At 35.2% G+C, this 24,842-nt stretch overlaps 1 protein-coding gene across 1 annotated transcript in view; it reads right to left on the bottom strand.

Annotated features, from left to right (window-relative positions):
* The window catches only part of DPYD (dihydropyrimidine dehydrogenase), an 805,636-nt gene that overhangs the window by 419,215 nt on the left and 361,579 nt on the right, over positions 1-24,842 (bottom strand). Inside the window, exon 11 of the mRNA XM_077746119.1 lies at positions 15,351-15,561. Coding sequence (XP_077602245.1) covers positions 15,351-15,561 — 211 coding nt within the window. The remainder of the gene's footprint in view (positions 1-15,350; positions 15,562-24,842) is intronic.

The raw sequence follows: 24,842 nt of genomic DNA, 5'->3' as shown, positions 1-24,842 counted from the left end.
TTCTACAGGGAGTCCCATTCTCATTTCCTAAACTGACCAACTAATCAATTAAGAATTAAAATTGTTCAAGCACTTCACCTTGATTTGCTTATTTTCTCTGCAATAATTCCATCTATTTAAAACCCTAAACTCCTTGAAGATTTGATTTCATTTTAACTGGAAGAGATCTCCTCAAGGAGGTCAGTGTCCTTGAAGGAAATATATGGGGATTGTTTTCAAATTCTCTGTTGGATTCCCAAATGCTGTACTTTGATTTGCTTATTTATATTCAATGATACCATCTACTTAAGACTACAAACTCCTGGAAGGAATAGATCATCCTTTAATCTGATTTGGACCATAATCATCATAATTCTATGCACATTTGGGTGCTTAATACTTCTTGATAATTAGGAGACAGTGAAAAAAGTAGAAAGGCTACTGAAACATTCTATATATACTTCTCAGTGAAAGAACCTTTTAAAATGCTGAATGATACCATCAAGTGATATAAATAATTAAAGAAAGGGATTAAGAAAAATGTTTAACATAAATCCCCATTTGCTACATTTAAGGCATAAATAAAAACAAACAGAAAGCCAGCAGTAAATTATACTACTGGTGAAAACAATATTATTAAAATATAAGTGAATACTGAAAAATATTTTAATTAACAAAATAAATCAAATGGAAAAGATTCCCTAAATAGAGCTTTAAAAGTAAGTCTATGTGTGTTTGACTGCCATGACTAATTATGTATCCATGTAATGTGTGTTCAATTTGGGCTTATTTAAATAGCAGAAATGCTCATTAGCTGCAGTATATCTGTGAAGCTTCAGTAAACAGTTTAATGGTTTTTATGTTTAACCAATTTCATAAGTTCCTGTAATTTTAGCTTTAGCAGCTCATTAATGTTATTTTTTGATATCCATCTTACGACTTTTTTTTTTCCTTGTCAATCGGCTGTAGGCATACTTTATGCAAACTTAAAGCATACAGTAGAATATATTTTAAGTAATTTTAGCACATGAGTAAATGCATAATTCAAAAATACAGCTTCTTTATACAGAGCACGGCTTATTACTATACAGTCAAGAAATACTTTGGTGTTGGCGAAGGTTATTGTGTTCATAATGATAATAATGACATTTATTGAGAACACCTCCATGAATGCATGGCTGATTCTGACCTAGGCAAAATACACATTGTCTCTTTGAATCCTCTCAAAATAAATGTTATTTCATTGTACAGTTGAAGAAACTGAAAGTGAGGTATGTTACCCAAGTCACACTCTTAGGATTTGAACCTAACTACAGGTAAGTTACAGAGGTACCAACTGGAAAAGCCTGGAGGTCTTCGGGGGTATTTGGAGATATATACCTAGAACTCAGGAGAGAGTCCTGTACCTTGGGATAAGATATAGTCATAAGGATGGATAAAGTTCATCAAAAACATAAATCCAGTTAAGAGTCAACCAGTTATTTTTTAAAGTGGCAGCAAGCACAACCTGAACTAAAGCCAGAGGGGGAATTATCAGCATCTCATGACTTTCAAGGTATTTCTGAGCCAAGAAGAGATAATTTCAAGAATTGTAAAATACAAGATAAGTGTAAGGGAGGTAACTAAACTTGGTTATCTCAAGGTCAATGAGAAGTAAAAAGATGACATTTGCAGGTAATGATGAAAGTGAAAGGTAGAAAAAAGGGGTTAAGGACAGAGGATCTGCAAAGATGGCAAGGCAGTGCATGCAGGATACACTTTCCAGGAGCTTAAGAATAATTGCATAGGAAAAAAAATAATAAGGCACTGGCTGGCATTCATTCATTCAATTAGCAAATATTTACTGTCTACCATGTATAAATCCTGCTATAGGCACTAGAGTAAAGTGTAGATAAGGAACCTGTCCTTGTGGGGTATATATTTCACTTTGCAGGAGATAAGAAACAGAAAGTAAACAAGTACGTGAATTTTGTGATTGTGACAATGGTTATGAAGAGGATTACATGGAAGGGGGTGTTATAAGCTGAGGGAAGTGAGAAGGGGGAGAGGTGCTTTAGATCCAGGGAGATGGAGGGGCATAGAGGGTTCTTTGATGAGATGACATTGGAGCTAACACATGAAGGCTAAGTGTAAGAATAAGCCAGCATGTGATGACCTCGAGGCAGATCACTGCAGGCAGAGGGAAGCATTGCAGAGGCATTAGGGTGAGGTGAGGCCAATGCACTTGAAGAGTAGAAGGAAGTGGCAGAAAGAAAGGATACAAGGTAAAGAGGGGAGCGGAGGGAAAAGTAGGGACTTCATCAAGGAGGGCTTTATAAGCTACGAGAAGAATTTTATTCTAAATAAAGTAGGAAGTGACTGGAGGGTTCGGAATAGGGGAATGACATGATATACTTTCTGTTTATAAGGGCTGATTCTGGTAGGATTATATAGGATTATATGGAAGAAAGAGAAAGAACAAAATGACCAGTAAAGAGACTGTCTTCTTTATGCAAGTGAGTGTGTCCAGCATCTGACCATTCCCTCAAGAGAAAGACTTGCTACCCTATATATGACACTGGATATAAATACCACTTCCATATGCTTCTGTCCTTAATGTGGATTTTTTGTAGGGACGTTTTGAATAAAGCAGTCATCCATTCTCTTCTGCTCATCCCAACATTCAACTATCTCTTCATTCATTCATTCATCCCTTTATTTATTTAAATTTTTTTTCAATTTTTATTTATTTTGAGAGATGGAGAGCCAGAGCATGAATGGGGTAGGGGTAGAGAGATTGGGAGACACAGAGTCCAAAGCAGGTTCCAGGCTCAGAGCTGTCAGCACAGAGCCTGATGCAGGGCTCAACCATGAGATTGTGACCTGAGCTGAAGTCTTACGCTTAACTGACTGAGCTGCCCAGGAGCCCCTCATTCATCCCTTTATTCAGTGAATACTTGGGACTATTCCAGGGGTACTTTGGACTGAAACATGAATACCCTATAGTCCTATTGTTAATATAATTTAGACCATATAAGATATACAGAGAGAAGTAGGAGAAGAGGAGCAGCCAAAATGGACCCACATATTTAAATCTTCCCTTTGTGTGTGAGAAAAATATATTTAATCAGCATGTCTCCTTAGATTTCTAGTACTCACAAACTTTGGAATAAAATTCAGATACCTTACCCTAAAATTGAAAACATTTGTGAATTAGCAATGATATGTTTTTCCACCTCTACAGTTTCTCACTGTGTACCTTATATGCTAGCCAAAGTGACTACTCCATCTACATATCTTTCTGTTCACTGTGATGAAATGTGCTTTCCTGGTCTCTGCTGTCTCGAAAGTCCTATCTCATCTTCATCTCTACTACAAATGCCACTACTCACACTACTACTTTGATTCTTACAGCTAGAAGTCATCTCTCCACCCTGAGTATTTCACTAAGAGATTATCTGATTCTCCTTGTGTCACTTTTGACCTACTGGCGTTTTTATTTGGGTACATTTTTCTTTATTAGACTGCAAGCTCCTGTAGACAGGGACAATGTATTAATTTTTGTGTACTCAGGAGAACCTATACTTAGCAAATACAGAATGAAAAGAATGGGAAAAAGGATCCCACAGATATGTAGGAAGGCAGAATAAAAGGGTATCAAAATTATTGGGGTGCCTGGGTGGCTCAGTTGAGTAAGTGTCCAACTCTTGATTTCAATTCGGGTCATGATCTCACAGTTTGTGAGTTTGAGCCCCACAGTTCATGAGTTTGGTAGTGCAGAGCCTGTTTGAGATTCTTTCTCTCTCTCTCTCTGCCCCTCCCCTGTTCACGTGCTCTCTCTCAAAATAAATAAACAAACATTTTTTTTAATTTAAAAAAGGGTATAAAAATTAAATTGAGGTAGATTTTTCAATTCCACTATCAGTGGATGGGGGATAATTTTTAGATTTAACATATGAGGATAATGCTATGATTACTAGTGATGTAAAAATTCACTTGGCAGCATGTGCAAATATAGGGGAAAATACTGGGCCATATTAAGTCACGTAATTGCCAATATACTTTTCAGAGGACTTGGAAAATCACTGGATATTTGTCAAGCATGTAGTGCATAATATGTTTGACACTCTTTCATGCACTTGTATATAAAAAGAAATGGTTAGTAAGTAAAGGTCCTTTGAAAACACCTAAAAGAGATTCTTAATTACAAAATATAAGTATGGCTAGCATGAAAATTAGGTTGGCACTGGATAGCATTAGGCGTTATAATGGCTGGGTGGGACCTCTGAGCAGATGTTAAAATTAATGCTGGCATTCTCCTGCACTGCTAGCACATTTGGGACACCCAATAAATTACATGTACACATTCCATTTGAATTAAGTGTTTTTCACATTTGGGATATAGATATTAGATACGATTCAATGTAATTTTCCACTTTATACAATTAAAACTTACATTTTTGCTGGTCAATGTCCTACTTAACCAAAGACTAAGTATCTTAAATAGGTATATTGTTATTTTTATATTGCGTTTTGAGCCAAGAACACAAATGCAAAGTAATTAACAACAAAATAATCTCCAATACAGGATACATATTACTAAGAACATTAGTATAAAAATATGTATCATTACTTTATAATTTAACTAAATTTTACATCTTGGCTTTACATTGTGTAGGAGCCTTGTATAATTTAATATTTCACAAGAATATTAGGTTTCAGAATAAACTTTTAGTTTACCACAGCTAAGTAGTATTTAAGAGACAAATATAATACATCATGTTCAGTAAAGCTCCAGATATCTATTATATTCACTATATGTTGAATAACACTGGCTATGTTTTATGATTTCTGTTCTCTGAAACAATTATGTTATTTTTCCATTTTCTACCTTCTTTCTCCAGCAAAAGTTGTTTAATGCCACTGCTCTACCTCTTGAATGTAATCTTTGATTTGATGGAAAACTACTGATTTATCCACTGTCTCCGTGTAAGAATGCATATGATAGCAACCACTAGTGAAACCTGGAAAATAAAGATAAGGGAAGGCTCTGAACAGAGCTATTCACTGGGGAAACAAACCTATTCCTACGCAGTTATTAGAGGTAAGTAAAATAATTACAGAAATATCATGGTGTACTTCAAATGGATGTCTAAGGCAGTTCTAAGTGATGTGATGTTGGTTCCAAATCACTTTTAACATTGTTATCAGTCTGACCTCCTTTCTCGTCACTTCCACCCTTATAAAATAATTCCATAGAAAAACTGTGCAAAGATTTCATTATTTTCCTCGGTTATTCTGCAGAAATGTCAGTACTTGCAATAGGTTCCACCACTTCATCCTCCCTTTCAGCCAAAAATAATCTCATAATTAGGGCAATTTTTAAGTAAACATGTACAGTTTTACTCCTGGGCTCCTAAGAAAGCTTCTTGCCCAAAATATAATTGAAAGCAAGACAGTGTATAGAGAAGACTAAAAAGAATTCATTCTCATCATGGTGCCAACCATTACAAATGACATATTAATGTTTTATTGCTCAGGCATCATAAAATGAAATGGTAGCATAAGAAACTGAACACATTAGTAAAAGGCCAAAGATATGGAATCATGGAATAAAACTGTCTTGACACCACGTCTTTCTTAAGGCAGCAGGAACTTAAGTTGACTTTTCCTCTTCATAATGTGATAAATGAGATGTTTCTGGAATTTCAGAAGAAATGCCACATATCCTCTTTTATCATACTTTTAAGGTGTTATCTAAACTACAGGCTATGACAACTTTTATTCTTTAATTCAATCAATAAACAGCACTGTTGTAGACACTGAGCTATGACAATGAAAAGGCAAGATAAATGATATGTAGTGATTCCCAACGTCTGTTTTCAATCATTCTCTATTTTCTGAGTTCAAATCCCATTTCCAGTTGAAGGAATGAGCAAATCCAAATACAAAAATCACAATTTCCCTCAGATCTGTTCTATCTACTGCATTCCAAAATGCTATCAGCATTATGAACATCCTATCAAACTACCACACTAGATACTCCACATTCAACATTTTCATCAGATGACCAAATCCTGACCTATTTAAGAAACAGTCATGATTCTGAATGCTCTTCTGTAGTTCTACCTCCTTTACCTTAATCTGGGCTTTAATCAGTAGTCACTTAAATTAACAAAGACAGTGTTTTAATTGGTTTCACTAATAGTATTAAGTCTTGATTCCAGGCCATCTTTTTTTAAAATATTATTGCTCCTGTGAAGCAACATGCTTATTTCATACTTCCCATGCCTCCTTGCATGTGGGGAAATATTCATTATTATAACACTCATGGTGTCTCTCCGTATCTTACTAGTCTTCAAAAAGCTGAAATTAGTAATTATAATTCATGAATATGAAGGAAGAAATTAGGCATGCATAATTCTCTTCTGTCATGCCTACAGCTTGGGAACTGCCCATTCGGGCAAAGGTTCTCTCACTTCTTTAATACCAACAATCCTACTGGGGCGTCTTCCCATTAGGGGAACTACATTGTTTGATCATTCCCATGACTGGGTGAATAAATTTGCCTAATTCAGGTGTTCAACACTAGAAAACACACTTGCCTTCTTATATGAATCACCTCACAGATGATTTCATGGTTTCTATTCCCAAATATTTGAAGAATATATAAATGGTACAAAATCCAAACACTTGTCAGAATTATATTTTTAACAATAAAGACCTGCCCCATATCTAATCCTTCCATTTGTCACCTGGATGGATATAGGATAAAATCTAGAATCCCTAGATTAGCATATAAGTCTCTTGCTTCTAAATAAGTTTGGAGCCAAACTTCCTGCTATCTTATCCCTATGCATGTCCTACCTTTATTTTACCACACATCACCTGCTCCAACTAAACAGAATTTCTCACTATGTCTGGTCAAATGAAACCATTTGACAGTTCATATTTTGTGTATGATATTCCCTCTAATATAGAAACTCCTACTGAAGCTCTAAAACCCAGTCCAAATGTGATCTCAAAATTACCACAATTTGCAATGTATGTATTTACATGCTCATTTCTCCCATTAGCCTATGAATCCCTGAAGGGCAAAGGCTCTCTTTTACTTACTCTTATTTGCATTCCTAGCCCCTGGACAGTATATATAACACAGGTGGACATTAAGAAACATTTGCTACATGAGGAATAATGAGAGAATGAATGCAAAAATCATCAAATAAAAAGTTCAATTTTAGAAAGAAAATAGAAAATTCAGACCTTCATTTATAAAGAGAAGAACATGCATGAAATAAGTAGGCTGATGACAATTTTCTAAAGACATGGATTTTTTTTAATATATAGCTTTTTAAGATGATGGTAAAGTGACTGCTTAATCTAACAGTCTGGTGTTGAGTAAGTTGCATAATCTTCCTGTGGCTCCCTTCTTTCCACCTCCATTCTATCTGGAAACTCCCACATACCCCTCAAAGTTCAATTTACAACCCACTTCCTCTAGGAAGCTTCCCTGAACCCTTAGATTGTGTCTTGTGCTTCTCTGCAGCACAATTTATCATAATTGTGAGTCTCCCTGTTAAACTGCATTCTTGGAGATAAGGTTTGGCATTGACCTTCTCACCACTTTATCCTTAGAACCTAAACTCAGTGCCTGGAATATCAGCCAATCAGAGGTTATTAGTTAAACAAATAAGCCTGTGAAATGAGGGGACTGCAATATAGGATTTAAGTCCTGTCCAGCACATTTGGAAATAAAACAAAAGTCCCATGCAATTTATTGTACTATAACATACCTGGTAAGTTACACTGGATGAAAACTTCAGTTTTCAATTCTATCTCCTCCACTTTCAGTTATATCAATCATTAGTAGACCCCTTCCTCTAACATTTGTGCCATCAACCAAAAAGTTCTCATCTCCCAGAAAGTTCACTATTCCTTAATCTGTTCCCTTGAAACTTCATTGCAACTATTTGTATTTATTTAAAAATGCATACACTGGTGAAAATTTGACCGATTAAGGCATAGTTTGAACTCAGTACCCATTCTATTCCCCTCTTCTTCATTTTTGGTAAAGCAGGTGAAGGACACAAGAGTAGACAACTGTTCAAAGAAAATTTTGCTGAATCTCTGAGTGCAACCAGTAGCTTCTGGAGATGTTTTATTGTTTGAAAAGTGGAATATGCTGGTTTAAAAGGGGGAGGGGAATTAAAATGTCATAATGCTTCCAACTCCCTTAGTAAATTACAATAAGGAATAAAACAAAACATACTGATGCTATATCTTCAGAGTACAGATAACGATTATTACCAGGCTCATCTAGTGCTCACTTAAAAGAATTATTCCTAGGTTTTTCTAAATAATTGAGGGAAAAAAAGACACATTTGAAAACTCCTTAAATGCTTGCACTGCCAGGGTCTCATGCATGTAATTTCTTGCCTAACTGGCAATTTCTAGGTCTGACTTAGGCCAGAACAAGGCATATTAATGCATGGCCTGCACTTTTTCCTCAGTATGGGAGCAGGTGAATCAAAGCTACACTGGAAGCTGGTATTGGCAGAATCTTTGATTTACCCCATGAGGTTTTAAAAAACTTTTCTGACGGCTTTCCAACAAAAGGAACTAGTAAGTGATTTTATAGTCTTTCCCCTCAAAACACTTCCTTTATGAAACTAATTGCAAATTAATGCTATCAAGGGAGTTGATTCAGAAAGAACTGGGCTTTGTGTTTCCTTGTTATTTCTAGTGAGATAAACAGAAAGAAAATGTAGGCACTGGGTGAAGGGTAGAAACTCCTTTTCTAGAAGAAGGGACACACATACCTTACTATACTCAGAGTTCAGTCACTTTGTCCTTTGCTCTCCTGAGCACTGCCTTCCAGCATTATGCTGAGTTGGGTTTGCTGCCACCATTCATCCTATCTCTTCTTTCCAAAAATATATTTTTTTAAGTTTATTTATTTATTTTGAGAGAGAGAGAGAGAGAGAGAATGCACACACATGAGCAGGGGAGGGGCAGAGAACAAGGGAGAGAAATAATCCGAAGAAGACTCCTCGAAGTTAGCTCAGCACAGAGCCCTACACAGGCTTGATCTAACGAACTGTGAGATCATGACCTGAGCTGAAATGAAAACTTGGGCACTTAACCGACTGAGCCACCCAGGGGCCCTGAGGTGTTTATTATTAATCATATCATCCCATAATTTTCAAACACTTAGAAACTCAAACAGTATCCTCAAAACTACTTCTCATTCTCCTTCTTAAAAGTAACAGTGATTACTGTTACTGGGTGGCTCAGTGGAGGAAGCGATCAACTCTTGATTTTAGCTCAGCTCATGGTCTCATGGTTTTGAGTTTGAGTCTGGGCATCAGGCTCTGTGCTGACAGTGGGAAGCCTGCTTGGAATTATCTCTGTCCTCTCTCTCTCTGTGTTATTTCCATTTGTGCATGTGCATGCACTCACTCTCTCTCTCTCTTTTTCTCTCTCAAAATAAATAAATAAACATTTTTTAAAAAGTAACAATTATCAAAAAGTTGCCCAGTTTCACCATTTTTAAGAGGAAAAACATCAGAATTGATAATAAAACATTTTCAAAATGCATGATACAGTTACAAACTATATACTTTTTCCTCCAAAAATTAACCAAATATATGAAACATTTTCACATTTAAAAAGTTCATAAATGTAAGAGCATGTGCTTTACTTACTTACAAAGACATGTTCACAGAACCTGCGAAGTTCCAGATGAAGTCCTGATTTTCAAATGCTGTTATTCCTAGACAACATTCATGCTATCACAAGGGTGTAATACAATTCAACTTAATTATTAAACTATGTTTTGTTACATAAGGATACTAACATCTAAAACTTAAGAGATGCTTACTAGGGGCCAGGCATATATTTAAGTGCCTTACATATTTTATTAATTTATTCTTAAAATAACTCAAGAAGGTAGACACTATAATCACTCCTCTTAAAAAATCAGGACCATAAAGTACAAAGAGACTAAGGGATCCAGGTTTCCAGCTGGGCAGAACCTCTGCTCTAAGCTGCTACCCCAGACAGACTCTAATTAGTGTAACATTTATTGGATTATAAAGAATGAAAAATTTGTGTGAAAATAGGGGGAAAAAATCAGTAGCCATAGGAAAACAGAACTATTTTTTTTTTATTTTCTAAAAACAAAACAAAACAAAACAAAACCTAAACTGGCTCCATAGCAGGAAAAAAATAACAAATAGGTATAATAAAATTTATATCCTAACATGAATCAAGTCAAATCAAATACACACGATATATTATCCATCTAGTATAGGCACATTAATGTGTGGGCCGTTATTGGAACTACATATAAAGGTACAATCCTTGTGCTTTTGGGATTTCCAATCTAATTGGAAGACAAATTACAGTAAGTCCTGGAAGATCAAAGCACATGGCTCTTTTTAAAGTCAACATTTCTCAAAAGAATGGGAGATTGGCTGTGCTGCAGTGTGTGGAAGAGGCACAGAGGTCATGGCATGGGCTAGAGTGTCTTCCTTCAGTCGTCTGGAAGAGGATTCAAAGACACATAAAATTATGTGTCTGGATCTGCTGGGAATGTGAGGACAAAGCCAACTGTTATTACCTCCATCAGAAAAATAAAGCTACGAGGTTGGTGGAAATGGTAACAATTCTCATCAATTCCAAACTAACAGAAAAGATATGTACACTTTTCACAACTGGCAATTTGGTTCTAAACAGAAAGGGAAAGGAGGATAAACTTAAAATAAGCAAGGAGTCTCTTAAACCTGAGATTGGCCAAATAAACAAAAAATGAGAACATTCAATTCAATAAACATTGACTTTGGTGTTTAGCAGAAGAGGAGATGTACTGTTAAAATAAATAAATGTTTTAAAATTTCCAGTGAAAGGCAATGTTTGTGGACTAGAAATGCCAGTAGAGGCAGCTTGTGATTAATTTACTGACAGCCTTTAAAATTAGTCTTGAACAATAAAATCCCAATTTAAAGTGATTTGGAATCTTACACACTTTAGAGGGAATGGATGAGAATTATTTTAAAGTTGGAAGAACTCATAGTGTTTAATAGAAAGATATTAAATAAGGCTCAGACTTTACTATTTCAATCAAATTAGAAATCAAACACTACACTGCCTTTAGAATTTGGAACAGTACTTAATGGAAGTATTCAATTACATTTTGCTCTTAATAAGCACACATATATTCCATGCACACGGATGTGGAATAGGTAGTCTTTTTTCTTATTTTCCACTCACTGCTACAACTCATAAAATGAAATAGAATAGAATTAGAGAAAATAATGATTGTCATTTATAAATATTATTAGCCTTGGCAGCAATTAAGTAATTAGCAACTATAATCCAAGGATATCATCCAAATATGTTTTATAAATTTGATATTCTTATCTTTTCTATAAGCTGTTGAGGCATTCACCATTTTTACAAGAAATATTTATCACAGATATATTAAGTGCTTAATACTAAATAAAATTATTTTATATTCTTTGTGAAATATACAAATTAAAGGACCTGTAGAAGTAATGCAGTACATGAGAGAAAAAATGAGATTAAAAACTTAATTTCTGAATTTAGGTTACGTTTATAAATACATGTTATTGCTATAACTAAGATGCTACAGGTGTTCTCATTTAAACTATTGTGATCAGAGAATGCTGAAAATGTTATCACCATCCTTTATATGTACTCTGGCAAGTTTATTTCATTCCTTGAATTCTTCAGCATATATTTATATACTGCATTCACCAAGGACTTTCTGAATTACCACTATGGAATTCACCTGTGCTAAGATACTTGGAGGAATAATCCTACAGGGAAGAGTGGGAAATAAAGCTATATACATAGTACATATAAAGTCATTTGCTGAAGTTCTCAAGTGCTAAGTAGTAGAACCTTCATCCTATAGTATAGAGTAATAATGGTGAATTTAATGAAAACAAAAATTGGAATTAGATATTTGAATCCGGGATAACATTTTGAACTTTAGTGACAGGTGAACTATAGTACCATTTAAACAATAACAAAGTTGAGAAGTGACATGCTTCAGGGAAACCTCATGAGATGATCCTTCCTTTGTGCACATCTCTCTAAATGTATTCTTCACTTGGTAAAACAATTATTTGTTTAAAGATCTCTCGCCAGCCCAAGTCTGTGAGGTTTTAAAGTAAAAGGAATGCTTCATTCATCTTTGCACTCTCCAGAACACATCTTGGTACCTGGCACTCGTTAGATACTAAATGTTTGTTACATGCATGGGCATATAATAAAGGATGAAATGACTTCTATCACATGGAATGGAGAAAGAGATTTGGGAGCCAGTCACATAGAAGTGAAATAGTGTCTACTGTAACTCTAGCCTCAACCTGGCACATAGAAGTTGTTTATTAAGCACTTCTGATAGGAAGGAATGCGAGTATGAATAAATAAACGAATTAGTGAGACAATCATTTCAATGAAGGAATAAATACATTAAGAGAAAATAAAGTGTGAACTTTGGAAAAGCACTAGAAAGTAATAAGCTAAAGAAAGAAAAGAACTCAATGATAGGCTCAGAAGAAGAATAGTTAAAAGAAAAAAAAAAGAAAATGGAATGTCCATAAACAATAGTGATGTGCTGCATTTTCACATTATTTCATTTTAATTCTGATGACAGGTTTTATTATGCTTGTTTTCTTTAATAGAGGAAGAGAGGTTAGGTGACTTAGAGGATTTCATATTGAAAGAAATATTTAACATTGACAAATGCAGAAAATAGAATGATAATGTTGAAAAAATATCATGGAGTTTGGCATGCAGTCAAAAGCCTGTGCAAAGTGAGGTTGGGAAGGAGGGAAGAAGAGGGGTAGAAAGGCAGGTCAACATTTTAAGGGTTATAGATAAATATATTAAATCATATAGTATCACATACATGATAATCACAAAAATGTCACACATAAATCACATCACATAGGTATCAGGATGGAACAAGATTTAGGGTAGAAGAGGGAGACATGAATAGCTTCTCTTTTTAGCCAAGATTTTCTTAAAGTAAATTCCCATACTGTCCACAAATAACTCAAAGGGTATTTCATATGACACAGGATTTTGCTTATCTTGAATTCTCATTTTCCTAACATTTCCCTGTTGACTGAGATCTCAAAAAACATCTTACCATCTTAGGTAAGATCTTGGATAAAAATGTTTTATATTTTTCTTGGTAAAATTCTGACAGTTACTGATTCCCTTTCCACCTTTACTTAATGTTTTCCCTTCAAAAAAAAACAGCTCTGAAAACATTTTGATGGAAGACAAGGCATGAATGCTATCTAACCTTCTAGCACTTTCAGCTCCCCTATCACTTCAAAAGTAGCTTCTTAATAATGCAAACATTGAAAGGTCCTGAAAGCACAAGTAATTCTATTTAAAAAATAATTTAAATAAATTATTTAAATAATTTTTTATATTTATATAAAATAAATTAAATAAATTATTTAAATAATTTTTATATTTATATAAATTAAATGTCAGGAGAGGAGGGCAGAAAGGAAAGTGAAGGACCATTTCTTCCTTGATTTCTCTAATGTATATGGGTAGCATATGTGAAACACAGGAAGAAACATACAGAAGTAAATTCTGGAATAAAATACATAAATAAATTCTGGTATGGTTTTGCAAATAAACATCACTAGACTCAAACTTTCTTATACTTCATATTTTGAATACTAAATTAAGGAGCGCCTGGGTGGTTCAGTCGGTGAAGCGTCTGGGTGGTTTCAGCTCAGGTCATTGTCTCCTGGTTTGTGAGTTTGAGTCCTGCATCTGGCTCTGTGCTTATGGCTCAGAGCCTGGAGCCTCCTTGGGATTCTGTGTCTCCCTCTCTCTCTCTGCCCCTCCCCAGCTCATACTTTATGTCTCTGTCTTTCTCTCTCTCTCCCTCAAAAATAAATAAACATTAAAAAATTAAATACTAAATTAAGCAAAAGCTGTTTTCTATGATCTTCTGAATCACATCTACTTATGTCTGTTTAGGAAAAAAATACATTTTTCTTAATGTTAGCTAGAGATGTCAGTTGTGAAACATAAATTCAGACGGGTAAGCTAAATAAGTTTTTGATAAGTGAATCATCAACAGAATTGCTAGTTAAATATGATTCAACTTTTTACTCAGTTTTTGATGATGTGCCGAGTAGTAAGAACAGTACAATTTTTTAGATGATACAATGCAATTTACACATTCTTTTTTCTCTTTTCCTGAACCCAGTTAATGATAAACCACACTGTGACTGTGTCTACATATCACATAAACATCTAGATGAAAAGTGACAAATTCAGGCCATCATCCAGCTATTTGAAAACATTTATCTTGATGACATTAAACATCTGGATGTTTCCAAATACCAAGATGTTTGATGTCCTGCAGATAAAATATCCTGATGACTGGTTGAATCTTTTACTTATCTGTTGCATAAAAATGCACATTTACTTGCATATAGCTCTTCCTGTTTCAGAAACAAAATGTAATTTTAGCATGGATATAGTAGGGAGTCATAGGAATTGTCAGGTTTAGATTTTTTGTTGTTACTGTTATTCATAATGAATCACTGTCTTAGAGAAATATCTTTTATTTTCCTTTCAGTAAATAAAAGAGTTAGTCATTTAAACAGTGTGTATTAAAATGTAAAGAATTTGAAAACTAAAGGCACATAGGTGCTTATGATTTATCTACAATGACCCACAAAAATACTGAGTTTGGTAGAAATATAACACAAAATAGTATTATTTGATTAACTTATTACTCAGTTGGAATATTATATAAAACATTTCCCTTTCTTATTATCCTTTCATTAAAAGCATCTTTTTCCTTCCTTAGCATGTCCATTTATGCCATCCAGATGACATGACAGGAGTTCAAACTTTCTAATTTGATAATTTTGATGTTTCTAGTTAGTGATGGTTTGGTATGAGGACACTAGTATACATGAATTCTATTTTTGCCTATTCATTAGGTCTTAATTTGTCAGAATCATTGAAGATTGGCTGTTACAACTTCTCTGTCACATTTTCTTACTCTAGGTCTAATTGAAGAAAAAGCTATTTTTATGGAAGAAACAGGCAAACATTATTACAAAATAGACTATGTATTTTGATTATCAGCTTAAAAGAAAGATTAATGTTATTTTCAATCCCCACCACTTTAAAAATAATTCTGTATAAGCATTAAATGCCATTTCTAAGCCTTTTAAATCAAGATTGCTTGGATTTTATACTAGAAGAAGAAAATGAATGTTAAAGTGAAAAACAATTCCCTGAAAGCTGGAAACTCTTATGGCACTAAAATAACAAACAACTGTATAACACATTTCAGCTCCCGAGAACCCTACCTGTAGGATCACTCAGAACTGAACCAAAAGCACTGATGACCACATCGGCTCTCAGATGGACTATCTCATCTTCATGTTCGTGCCAGTTTCCCATTTCATCTTGCTCTGTCCGAACAAACTGCATAGCGACAATTCTCCCTCCTTTTACTATAACCTTCCGTGGGGACAGGAAAGGCAAAAATTCACACTTTTTTTCCTTAGCAAGCTCCACCTAAAACAAAACAGAACAGGGGAAAACTTGACAATGTTTCTTCTCCATTTAATATTTGGTTTTAAATTCAATTATACATGCTATGGCTTATGATGTTTAAATCAACATGAAGCTTTTTCTTTCACCAAAGCTGAGGTTCAGTTATCAGCTATTTACATTTTGCAAATCACTGACTCAGGAGAGTCTTAAATCGATTAGAGTTGTCTTCTGGAAGTTTACAGAGCATGGCATCACAAGATATTTCTCATATTTTAGGGATTGCATGTCCTATGGTTGGTGGCATATAAAGTTTTTGCCTATAGCAAAAGTCTAGTTTTCCATATGCTTTTCTTTATGTGAGTTTAACTTCTGTTTTTAATCATGCCACATATGAAAATAAATACTGCTGATTATTACCAGGTTGCATATATCTAAAGTGGAAAAAAGCTGATCAAGTGGGTGAGCCAATCTCTGCAAGTACATGATTTGAATGGTAGACAGAGGAAAGAAGACTGAGAAACTGTGGGATCAAGAAATAAATAACATTTAACCTTCCTTTTCTAAAGGTGCAAATTAAAAATTTAGGGAGGAGAAACAAGTATGCTCTTCTTGACAAATTCCCAGTTAATCCACATCTATTTCCTCATTTATTCTGCTATAAAATGGGACACCCTCGTTTTAGTTTTCATGCCCATAATGGGATGTCTATCAAGACAGAATATAAATATTTACTTATTATTTATTTTTCATTTATTGTTTTGGGGGAAATCCAAGTCTTTGTCAATGTAACCCTAACTAGTATGCTGAGTAGTCTTTTTCAAAAAATGTACTACTGAAGTGGATGAGGGATTGTCAAGTCTCATTCCTTCCCTCCATCACGGAAGACAAGTGGCTTCTTATTAGAACCCTTGACAAGTGAGATTGGAGAAGGTTGTTGGTGTGAGGTTCCAAACAAGGAGTTGTGTGGACAACATCAAGATGGAAAAACTGAGACATAAAGTGACTTGCTTAATGTTGTGATCACGCCAGAGACCCACCTCTTGGCACTCTGTCCATAATTAGTGGTTCCAAATTTTGGCATGCACCAAAATCATCTGGAGGGTTTGTTAAAACAGACTGCATGGACTCACCCTCAGAACTTTTAGTTCTAAAGGATTGGATGAGGCCTGGGGGTCTGAATTTCTAACAAAGTCCTAAGTGATGCTATGCTGCTGGTCTAGAAGTGACAATGTATGAGCCATGGTCTTATCAGATTACAGCTGACTGGCTCTGAACTTAGTTGGTCTATACCATGCATTCTCAATGAGAGTAATATCATCCAAAAGGAAGCAAAAATTGATTCTTGAAGACGGAAAAAATCTTAGATGTCAAAATGGAATTTGTGACAAGCCCCCCCCCCCATAAGAGCAATAATATATAAACAGATATACAGGATATCTGTAGTATTAAAATTACAGTGTGTTTGTGTGTGTATGGGGGGTGGTTAATTAGGAAAAAAAATTAAGAAGACTCTCTAGAGGGGTAATTTAAAAAAAACAAACAAAAAAACCCCCAAAAACTGAGAAACACTGTCATTACTACATATTGGCACAAAGCTATTCAGCCTACGTCTTATTTATGCTTTGAATATTGGAATTAAAGCCTTAAAAATTGGACCACATAAATTATTATTCTACAATATTTCTCTTTTCTTAATAAATTAAGAGATTAACAATATGAAAAATACTAGAGATTAGGTATTTTGTGGGTAGTAAGTATCAAAACAATAGATCTTAAACTGCACACTGTTTAGATAGGAAAATTAGAAGTAGCAGAATTGAATCAAGTTTGAAATCTGCTTCTACTGCTTACTTGAGATAGGCACTAAATAAATCTCTCTGATCTTCAGCCTTCTTATATGTAAAATGGAGATAAAACCTAATTAGTCGGTATGTGGTGCTATTTAAAGCAATTTAGAAATGTAAAACATCTAAAGCAGAACTTAACATATACAAGGTATAAATAGACAGTATTTACTTGTAGTTGCAATTTTTTTTTAAATTAATGTTTATTTATTTTTGAGAGAGAGACAGAGAACAAGTGCAAGCTGGGGAGAGGCAGAGAGAGGGAGACAGAATCCGAAGCAGGCTCCAGGATCCAAGCTGTCAGCAAAGAGTTGGATGTGGGGCTCCAACTCATGGACCGTGAGATCATGACCTGAGCCTAAGTCAGACACTTTACCGACTGAGCCACCCAGATATGCCTATAGTTAATTTTCTGAATTCACTTTTCCCCTGCAAATCATTCTTCAAACTATTCAATACCACTTAGCAACAGGATTATGATTCCAGTAGAAAGGCAACCCAAGAGCAAAAATTTAAAAAAAAAAAAAGAAAGAATAAAAAAGAAAGGCCTAAGAATTTTAGACTCCTTTTTAATTTTCTACAAAATAAAATGTATGATTTCTGGAAGGCGAACTATTCCGTAAATAGTTCTAATTACAAAACAAATCTGGCTCCACAGAGAAGATAGGCTTTCTGTATCACTTTTGTCACATTTGTGTTATGTAGCACCTTATAACTCATCAATATAAACCAGTTTATTGTGCTTCAAAACTGCCAAATGATGCTAAATTTTAATGATAATGCCAAACTTGATTGAATAACAATGACAAATGTTTATGGTTTGAGTAAATCAATACATGATACATATTTAAAATAGTACTCTTTTCAGCAAAGGGCAGAAATAAAATCCTGAACTATGCTGCATGTATTGGGAGCATGTCTCAGACTGATTTAGGATCTATTTTGTTCCATTCTACTTTTGATGTCTCTTAATATTTAGATAGTATCTGTTAATCTATGTAGATAATCTCATATACTTTTTGGAAACTTTGGCATTGAGTTAAAAAACAAAATTGGGATTATTTTCTATTTAAAGAAATTCCTCCATATTTGGTGGGACCAAGATGGTGGAACAGCATGGAAGTTCTTTTGTGTCTCTTGTCCTGAAATGCAGCCAGATCAACACTAAACCATCTTGAGTATCTAGAAAACTGATTTGAGGACAACACAATAATCTGCATAACCTGAATCACAGAACTAGGCAGATACACAGCACAGAGAGGTGAACTGGGGGAGAGAGAAGCCTCAGAGGGCAGGGAGCTATTTTTGCTTGCAAAGAGCAAACAGAGAATGGGGGAAAAGTACAGGAAAAGCACCCCCCAAAACCGCTGGAGAGAAAGTGGAAAGGTGGAAACAGCTACAAGGACTGAACAAGGGAGAAAGGAGAAAGGGGAGGGTTTAAATTCCATTAAGACTCTATAAACGGGGAGCACAAACTCTGAAATTCCGCAGCCTGATACCTGGTGGTGCTCTGGTAGGAAGGATGAATTCCCCAGGAGCAAAGAGTGAGGTCTGAGGGGTCCTTGGGCAACATGGGGAGAGGCAGTTACCTGCTGGGAGGACATTTGGTAGAGGCTGTGCCGCAGCCCCACAGGCAAAGGTCCCAGCAGACCCTGGAAAACAACCACATTTGCTGGTGCTGGAACAAGGACATTAAGGGGGAAGCCAGGCACCAGGTGTGTATTGTGATTTTCCATAAACCCTGAAATGCTGCTGCATTTCACAAAACTTCACAAAACTGCATCACACAAACTTTTTCTGGGGTGGACTGGCCCTGGGCAATGGTGCAGCACAGTCTCGCAAACACTCCTGGGGGTGGCTGGCACCTGGTCATTGCTCGGCAAGACCCACCCCCAGAAGGTATGAGGGAGTCAAAGCCGCAGCCCCTCAGAAATAAGGGGTTGGGATACACAGCCTCATTTGAGATAAAACTCAGAATAGAGGTGCCACTTGGCAGCCTGACAGCTGGGTCACAGACAGTGTAGAAGCAGAGAGTGGATGAAAGCCAGAGACAAAGGAGGAGTCCTTGATTGCCAGTTATGGAAAGCACAGAGTTCTGATACTAGAGACTGGGTAGCTGGGTGATGCCATAGTACCCTTCCAGCACATGCACATACCCGCCTACATGTACCACTCCAGTAAGCTAAGCAGTGCCAGCTAGTGGAGAACAGAACTGTGATACTAAACCCTGCCCAAGTGGGATGGGGCTTCTCGAGTGCTCTTGACAAACACAAGTCTCTCCGCCTGCTTAGTTTACAGATTATAAAGTGCTTCATAGCTTGACCTCTATAGGAAACCAGATGTAATTTCAATTGTACTTCATTCTGTTCACTGGTCCTTTTATTCAATTTTTTTTTCAATTTTTCTTTTATTTTCTTAATCTTGAATACAGAAAGAAAAAAATATTTTTCACTCTTATTAAAATATTTTTCTTTAATTTTTCTAATATATTTTTTATCTTTTTGTAAATTTTTAAAATTCTATTTTACACTCATCATTTCATTTTGTTCTATTTTATTGTATTCATTTTTTCAAATTTTCAAATATTTTCCCTTGTTTTCTTCTTTTTTCTTATCTTTCTGTTTTTTTCTCTAACATATCAAGCTTTTCCCAACAACCAGACCAAAACACACCTAGGATCCGGTATCCTTTATTTGATTTCTTTTTGTTGTGTTTAATTTTGATTTTTTTACTTTACTAATTCCTTTTCTTCCTCCAAAATGATGAAACAAAGGAATTTACCCCAAAAGAAAGAACAGGAAGAATTGACAGCCAGGGACTTAATCAACACAGATAGAAGCAAGATGTCTAAACCAGAATTTAGAATCACAATATTAGAATACTAGCTGATGTTGAAAATAGATTAGAATCCCCTTCTGCGGAGACAAAAGAAGTAAAAGCTAGTCAGGATGAAATAAAAAATGCTATAACTGAGCTGAAAACTTGAATGGCTGTCAGGGAGGCAAGGATAGATAAAGCAGAGCAGTGAATCAGTGATAGATAGAGTAGACAAACTTATGGAGAATAATGAAGCAGAAAAAAGAGGGAGACTAGGGCACATGAAATAAAAATTAGAGATCTCAGTGACTCATTAAAAAGCAGTAACATCAGAATCACTGGGGTTCCAGAAGATGAAGAGAGAAATAAAGGTGGAAAATTTATGTGAGCAAATCATAGTAGAAAACTTTCCTAACCTGGAGAAAGACACAAACATCAAAATCCAAGAAGCAAAGAGGACTCCTATTAGATTCAACAAAAACCATCAACAAGGCATATCATAGTCAAATTCCCAAAATAATCAGGCAAAGAAAGAATCACGAAAGCAGGAAGGGAAAAAAAAATTCTTAACCTACAAGGGAAGAAAGATCAGGTTTGCAGCAGACCTATCCACAGAAAGTTGGCAGGCCAGAAAGGAGTGGCAGGATATATTCAATGTGCTGAATTGGAAAAATATAAAGCCAATAACTCTTTATCCAGCAAGGCTGTAACTCAAAAGAAGGAGAGAGGAAAATTTTCTCAGACAAACAAAAATTAAAGGAGTTCATGACCACTAAATCAACCCTGCAAGAAATTTTAAGGAGGACTCTCTGAGGGGAGAAAAAATGAAAAAAAAAAAAAAAAAACAACCCAAAAAGACCAAAAGTAACAAAGACTAGAAGACCACAGAACACTACCAGAAACTCCAGTTCTACTGGCAATAACTTCGTATCTTTCAGTACTCACTCTAAACATCAATGGTCTAGATGCTCCAATCAAAAGATGTAGGGTAACAGAATGGATAAGAAAACAAGATCCATCTATATGTGATTTACAAGAGAATCATTTTAGACCTAAAGACACCTTCAGATTGAAAATAAGAGGATGGAGAACCATCTATCATGATAATGGTTGCCAAAAGAAAGCCAGAGTAGCCATACTTATATCAGGCAATCTAGATTTTAAAATAAAGACTAACAAGAGGTGAAGAAAGGCATTATATCATAATTAAGGGGTCTATCCACTAAGAAGACCCAGTAATTATAAACATTTATGCTCTAAACATGTTCAGAATACTGAAGTCACATTCCTGGACTTCCAAGATGGATCACAAAGCTGTAATCATCACACAGTATGGCACTGGCAAAAAATAGACACTCAGATAAATGGAACCAGCTAGAGAACCCAGAAATGGACCCACAAACCTATGGCCATCTAATCTTTGACAGAGCAGAAACGGATAGCCAATGAAATAAAGACAATCTCTTCAGCAAATGGTGCTGGGAAATCTGGACAATGACATGCAGAAAAATGAACCTGGACCATTTTCTTACACCATACACAAAAATAAACTCAAAATGGATGAAAGGCCTAAATTTAAGATAGGAAACCATCAAAATCCTAGAGGAGAAAGCAGGCAAAAACCTCTTTGACCTCAGCCACAGTAACTTCTTATTCAACACATCTCTGGAGGCAAGGGGAACAAAAGCAAACATTAACTATTGGGACTTCACCAAAATAAAAAGCTTCTGCATAGTGAAGGAAACAATCAGCAAAACTAAAAGGCAACCAATGGAATGGGAGAAGATATGTGCAAATGACATATCAGATAAAGGGTTAGTATCCAAAATCTATAAAGCACTTTTCAAACTAAACACCCAAAAAACAAATAATCCAGTGAAGAAATGGGCAAAAAAACATGAACAGACACTTCTCCAAAGAACACATCCAGATGGCTAACAGACACATGAAAAGATGCTCAACATCACTCATCATCAGGAAAATACAAATCAAAACCATAGTGAGATACGACCTCACACCAGTCAGAATGGCTGAACTTAAATCAGATAACAAAAGATGTTGGCAAGGATGTGGAGAAAGAGGATCTCTTCTGCACTGCTGCTGGGAATGCAAACTGGTGCAGCCACTCTGGGAAACAGTATGGAGGTTTCTCAAACAATTAAAAATAGAACTACTTTCTGACCCAGAAATTGCACTACTACATATTTATCTAAGGGATACAGGTTTGGTGTTTCGAAAGGGCACCTGCACCCTAAGTTTTATAGTAGTGCTATTGACAACAGCCAAAGTATGGAAAAAGCCCACATGTCCATCAATGGATGAATGTATAAAGAAGATGCAGTGTATGTATATGTACAATGGAGTATTACTTGGCAATCAAAAAGAATGAAATCTTGCCATTTGCATCTATGTGGATGGAACTGGAGGGTGTTATGCTAAGTGAAATTAGTCAGTCAGAGAAAGACAAATATCACATAACTTCACTCATATGAAGTAGTTTAGATACAAAACAGATGAACATAAGGGGAGGGAAGCAAAAATAATATAAAAACAGGGAGGGGGACAAAACATAAAAGAACAAATATAGAGAACAAACAGAGAGTTGCTGGAGGAGTTGTGGGAGGGAGGATGGTCTAAATGGATAAGAAGCATTAAGGAATCTACTCTTGAAATCATTGTTGTACCATGTGCTAACTAACAGGGATGTAAATCAAACAATAAATAAATTAAAAATAAATAATAAAAGTAAAAATAAAAACAAAATTGGACACTGCAAACAAATCAAAACTTTTTAAAAAATGACTACCAATGACTTAATGCTTGAACATGCTTTAGTAGTATTCTTACATGGTTTTGACTTCTGAGGGCTTAAAAGTTATATACAGTTATGAACATGAAGAAATTATATTTTAACATATCCTCAGCTCACATCATAATTTTCCATATGCACTAGGGTTGATAGCTGGTGTTTAAATATTCAGTATTTGTGACAGCTATCTAACAGTGCACAAAAGTTAGGAATATTAATACTGGCCTCCACAAAAATACTCTGAACTTCTGCTTTTGAACCTTGACATGTTTTATATTCTATAAAATATGTAAGAGTAGACTATTAGCCAGCAGACATAAATCATAGCACTTCTTGCTATTTTGCTATTAAGTAGCTAGATTTTTCATTTTATGCAAGAGATGGAAAAACATTTATATTTTTAATTTTTTTTAAAAAAATTAACATTTATTTATTTTTGAAGGAAGGAAGGACAGAGAGAGAAAGGGAGACAAAGAATCCAAAGCAGGCTCCAGGCTCTGAGCTGTCAGCACAGAGCTTGACTGGGTGCTTAAACTCACAAACTATGAGATCATGAGCTGAACTGAAGTCGGACACTCAACCAATTGAGCCACCCAGGCACCTCAGAGATGGAAAAACTTTTAAAGGAAAGATAGGCAGATATCACTTTAACATATGTATTTATTTGGAAAGTACTGATATTGGGAAACGTAAAGTTAAGATGATCAGATTTTTGGGGGATGATAAGATTTATCTCAGTCAACAGGGAACTCTTAGGAAAATGAGTAAAGTCATATGTCAAATGATATATCCTTTGAGTTATTTGTGGACAACAGAGGAATTTACTTTCATTATTTAAGAAATCTGTCTAACAAGACAAAAATAATAAATCTTTATAAAGCAGATATTCTTTTAAGTGCTTTACATATGGTTCATTTTAATTTTCACACAGAAGATATGTTATGACACATATATATTAGTTACTATTATTTTTTATGTATTAAGCTTCAAGCCAAATTTTTCTCCTTATTGTGGCTCCAAAAGCCAGTAACACATGAATGAGTACCAATCGTGGTTTACAGCCTTAGCACTAAACCTGTGCTGTTTGCTACCCTCACAACTAATCGTGTGTGGGAAGAAGCATTATTTTCTTACTAAGGCTAGAACTGAGGTTCAGAGAAACCAAAGATAAAGAAATGATAAAGCCTGGCTGAAATCCTGATATGGCTGAACAAAATTCTGGGTGATATTCATTAATGTGAAAGATAGTAATTGTGGTATATTTGAAAGAATGACCTTTGGATGGTTCTAGTTGTTGAATCTAACGAAAGCAAGGTTAATTAGAACAGGGAAGGATCTAGTTAAAGGCAAATTAACACCCAAAGAGTTGGTTTGATAAAGGCTGCCTTCAGTGGGAAGAAGAGATTCAAGCTTCCTATTCTAAGTAAGTTTTGAAGTACAATAAAATTATGCCATAGAGGAACCAAGTGATGGACTTATGGACTCAACACTGTAAATGAATTAATAGTAACTCCTTGAATCCAGAGAAAGTTTAAGTTTAGAACAAAGAAGTATTACTTCATAAAGTGGATAGTAGAGACACAGAATACATAAAAATGGAAAATTAAAACAGAATTTAAAATACATTTATTTGTTAGTAAAATCCTTTATAAAACTTTTTTTAAGTATAAAAAGCATATTTTACTTAACTTCCTATCCTCAGGCTCAAGGAGTGATATTAAAATATTTAGTAAACGATGAATACAAGCAAATGAATGGTCAAACAGATGCCTAGCAAATCAGAATTTATTCTAGCCAATATGCCACATGGAAGGACATCAAATGAATTTCAG

This window comes from Crocuta crocuta, unplaced genomic scaffold (assembly GCF_008692635.1).
Source record: "Crocuta crocuta isolate KB4526 unplaced genomic scaffold, BGI_CrCroc_1.0 scaffold48, whole genome shotgun sequence".
NCBI lineage: Eukaryota > Metazoa > Chordata > Mammalia > Carnivora > Hyaenidae > Crocuta > Crocuta crocuta.
The sequence above is the reverse complement of the archived record's forward strand: the minus strand, read 5'-3'. Positions and strand labels throughout refer to the sequence as shown.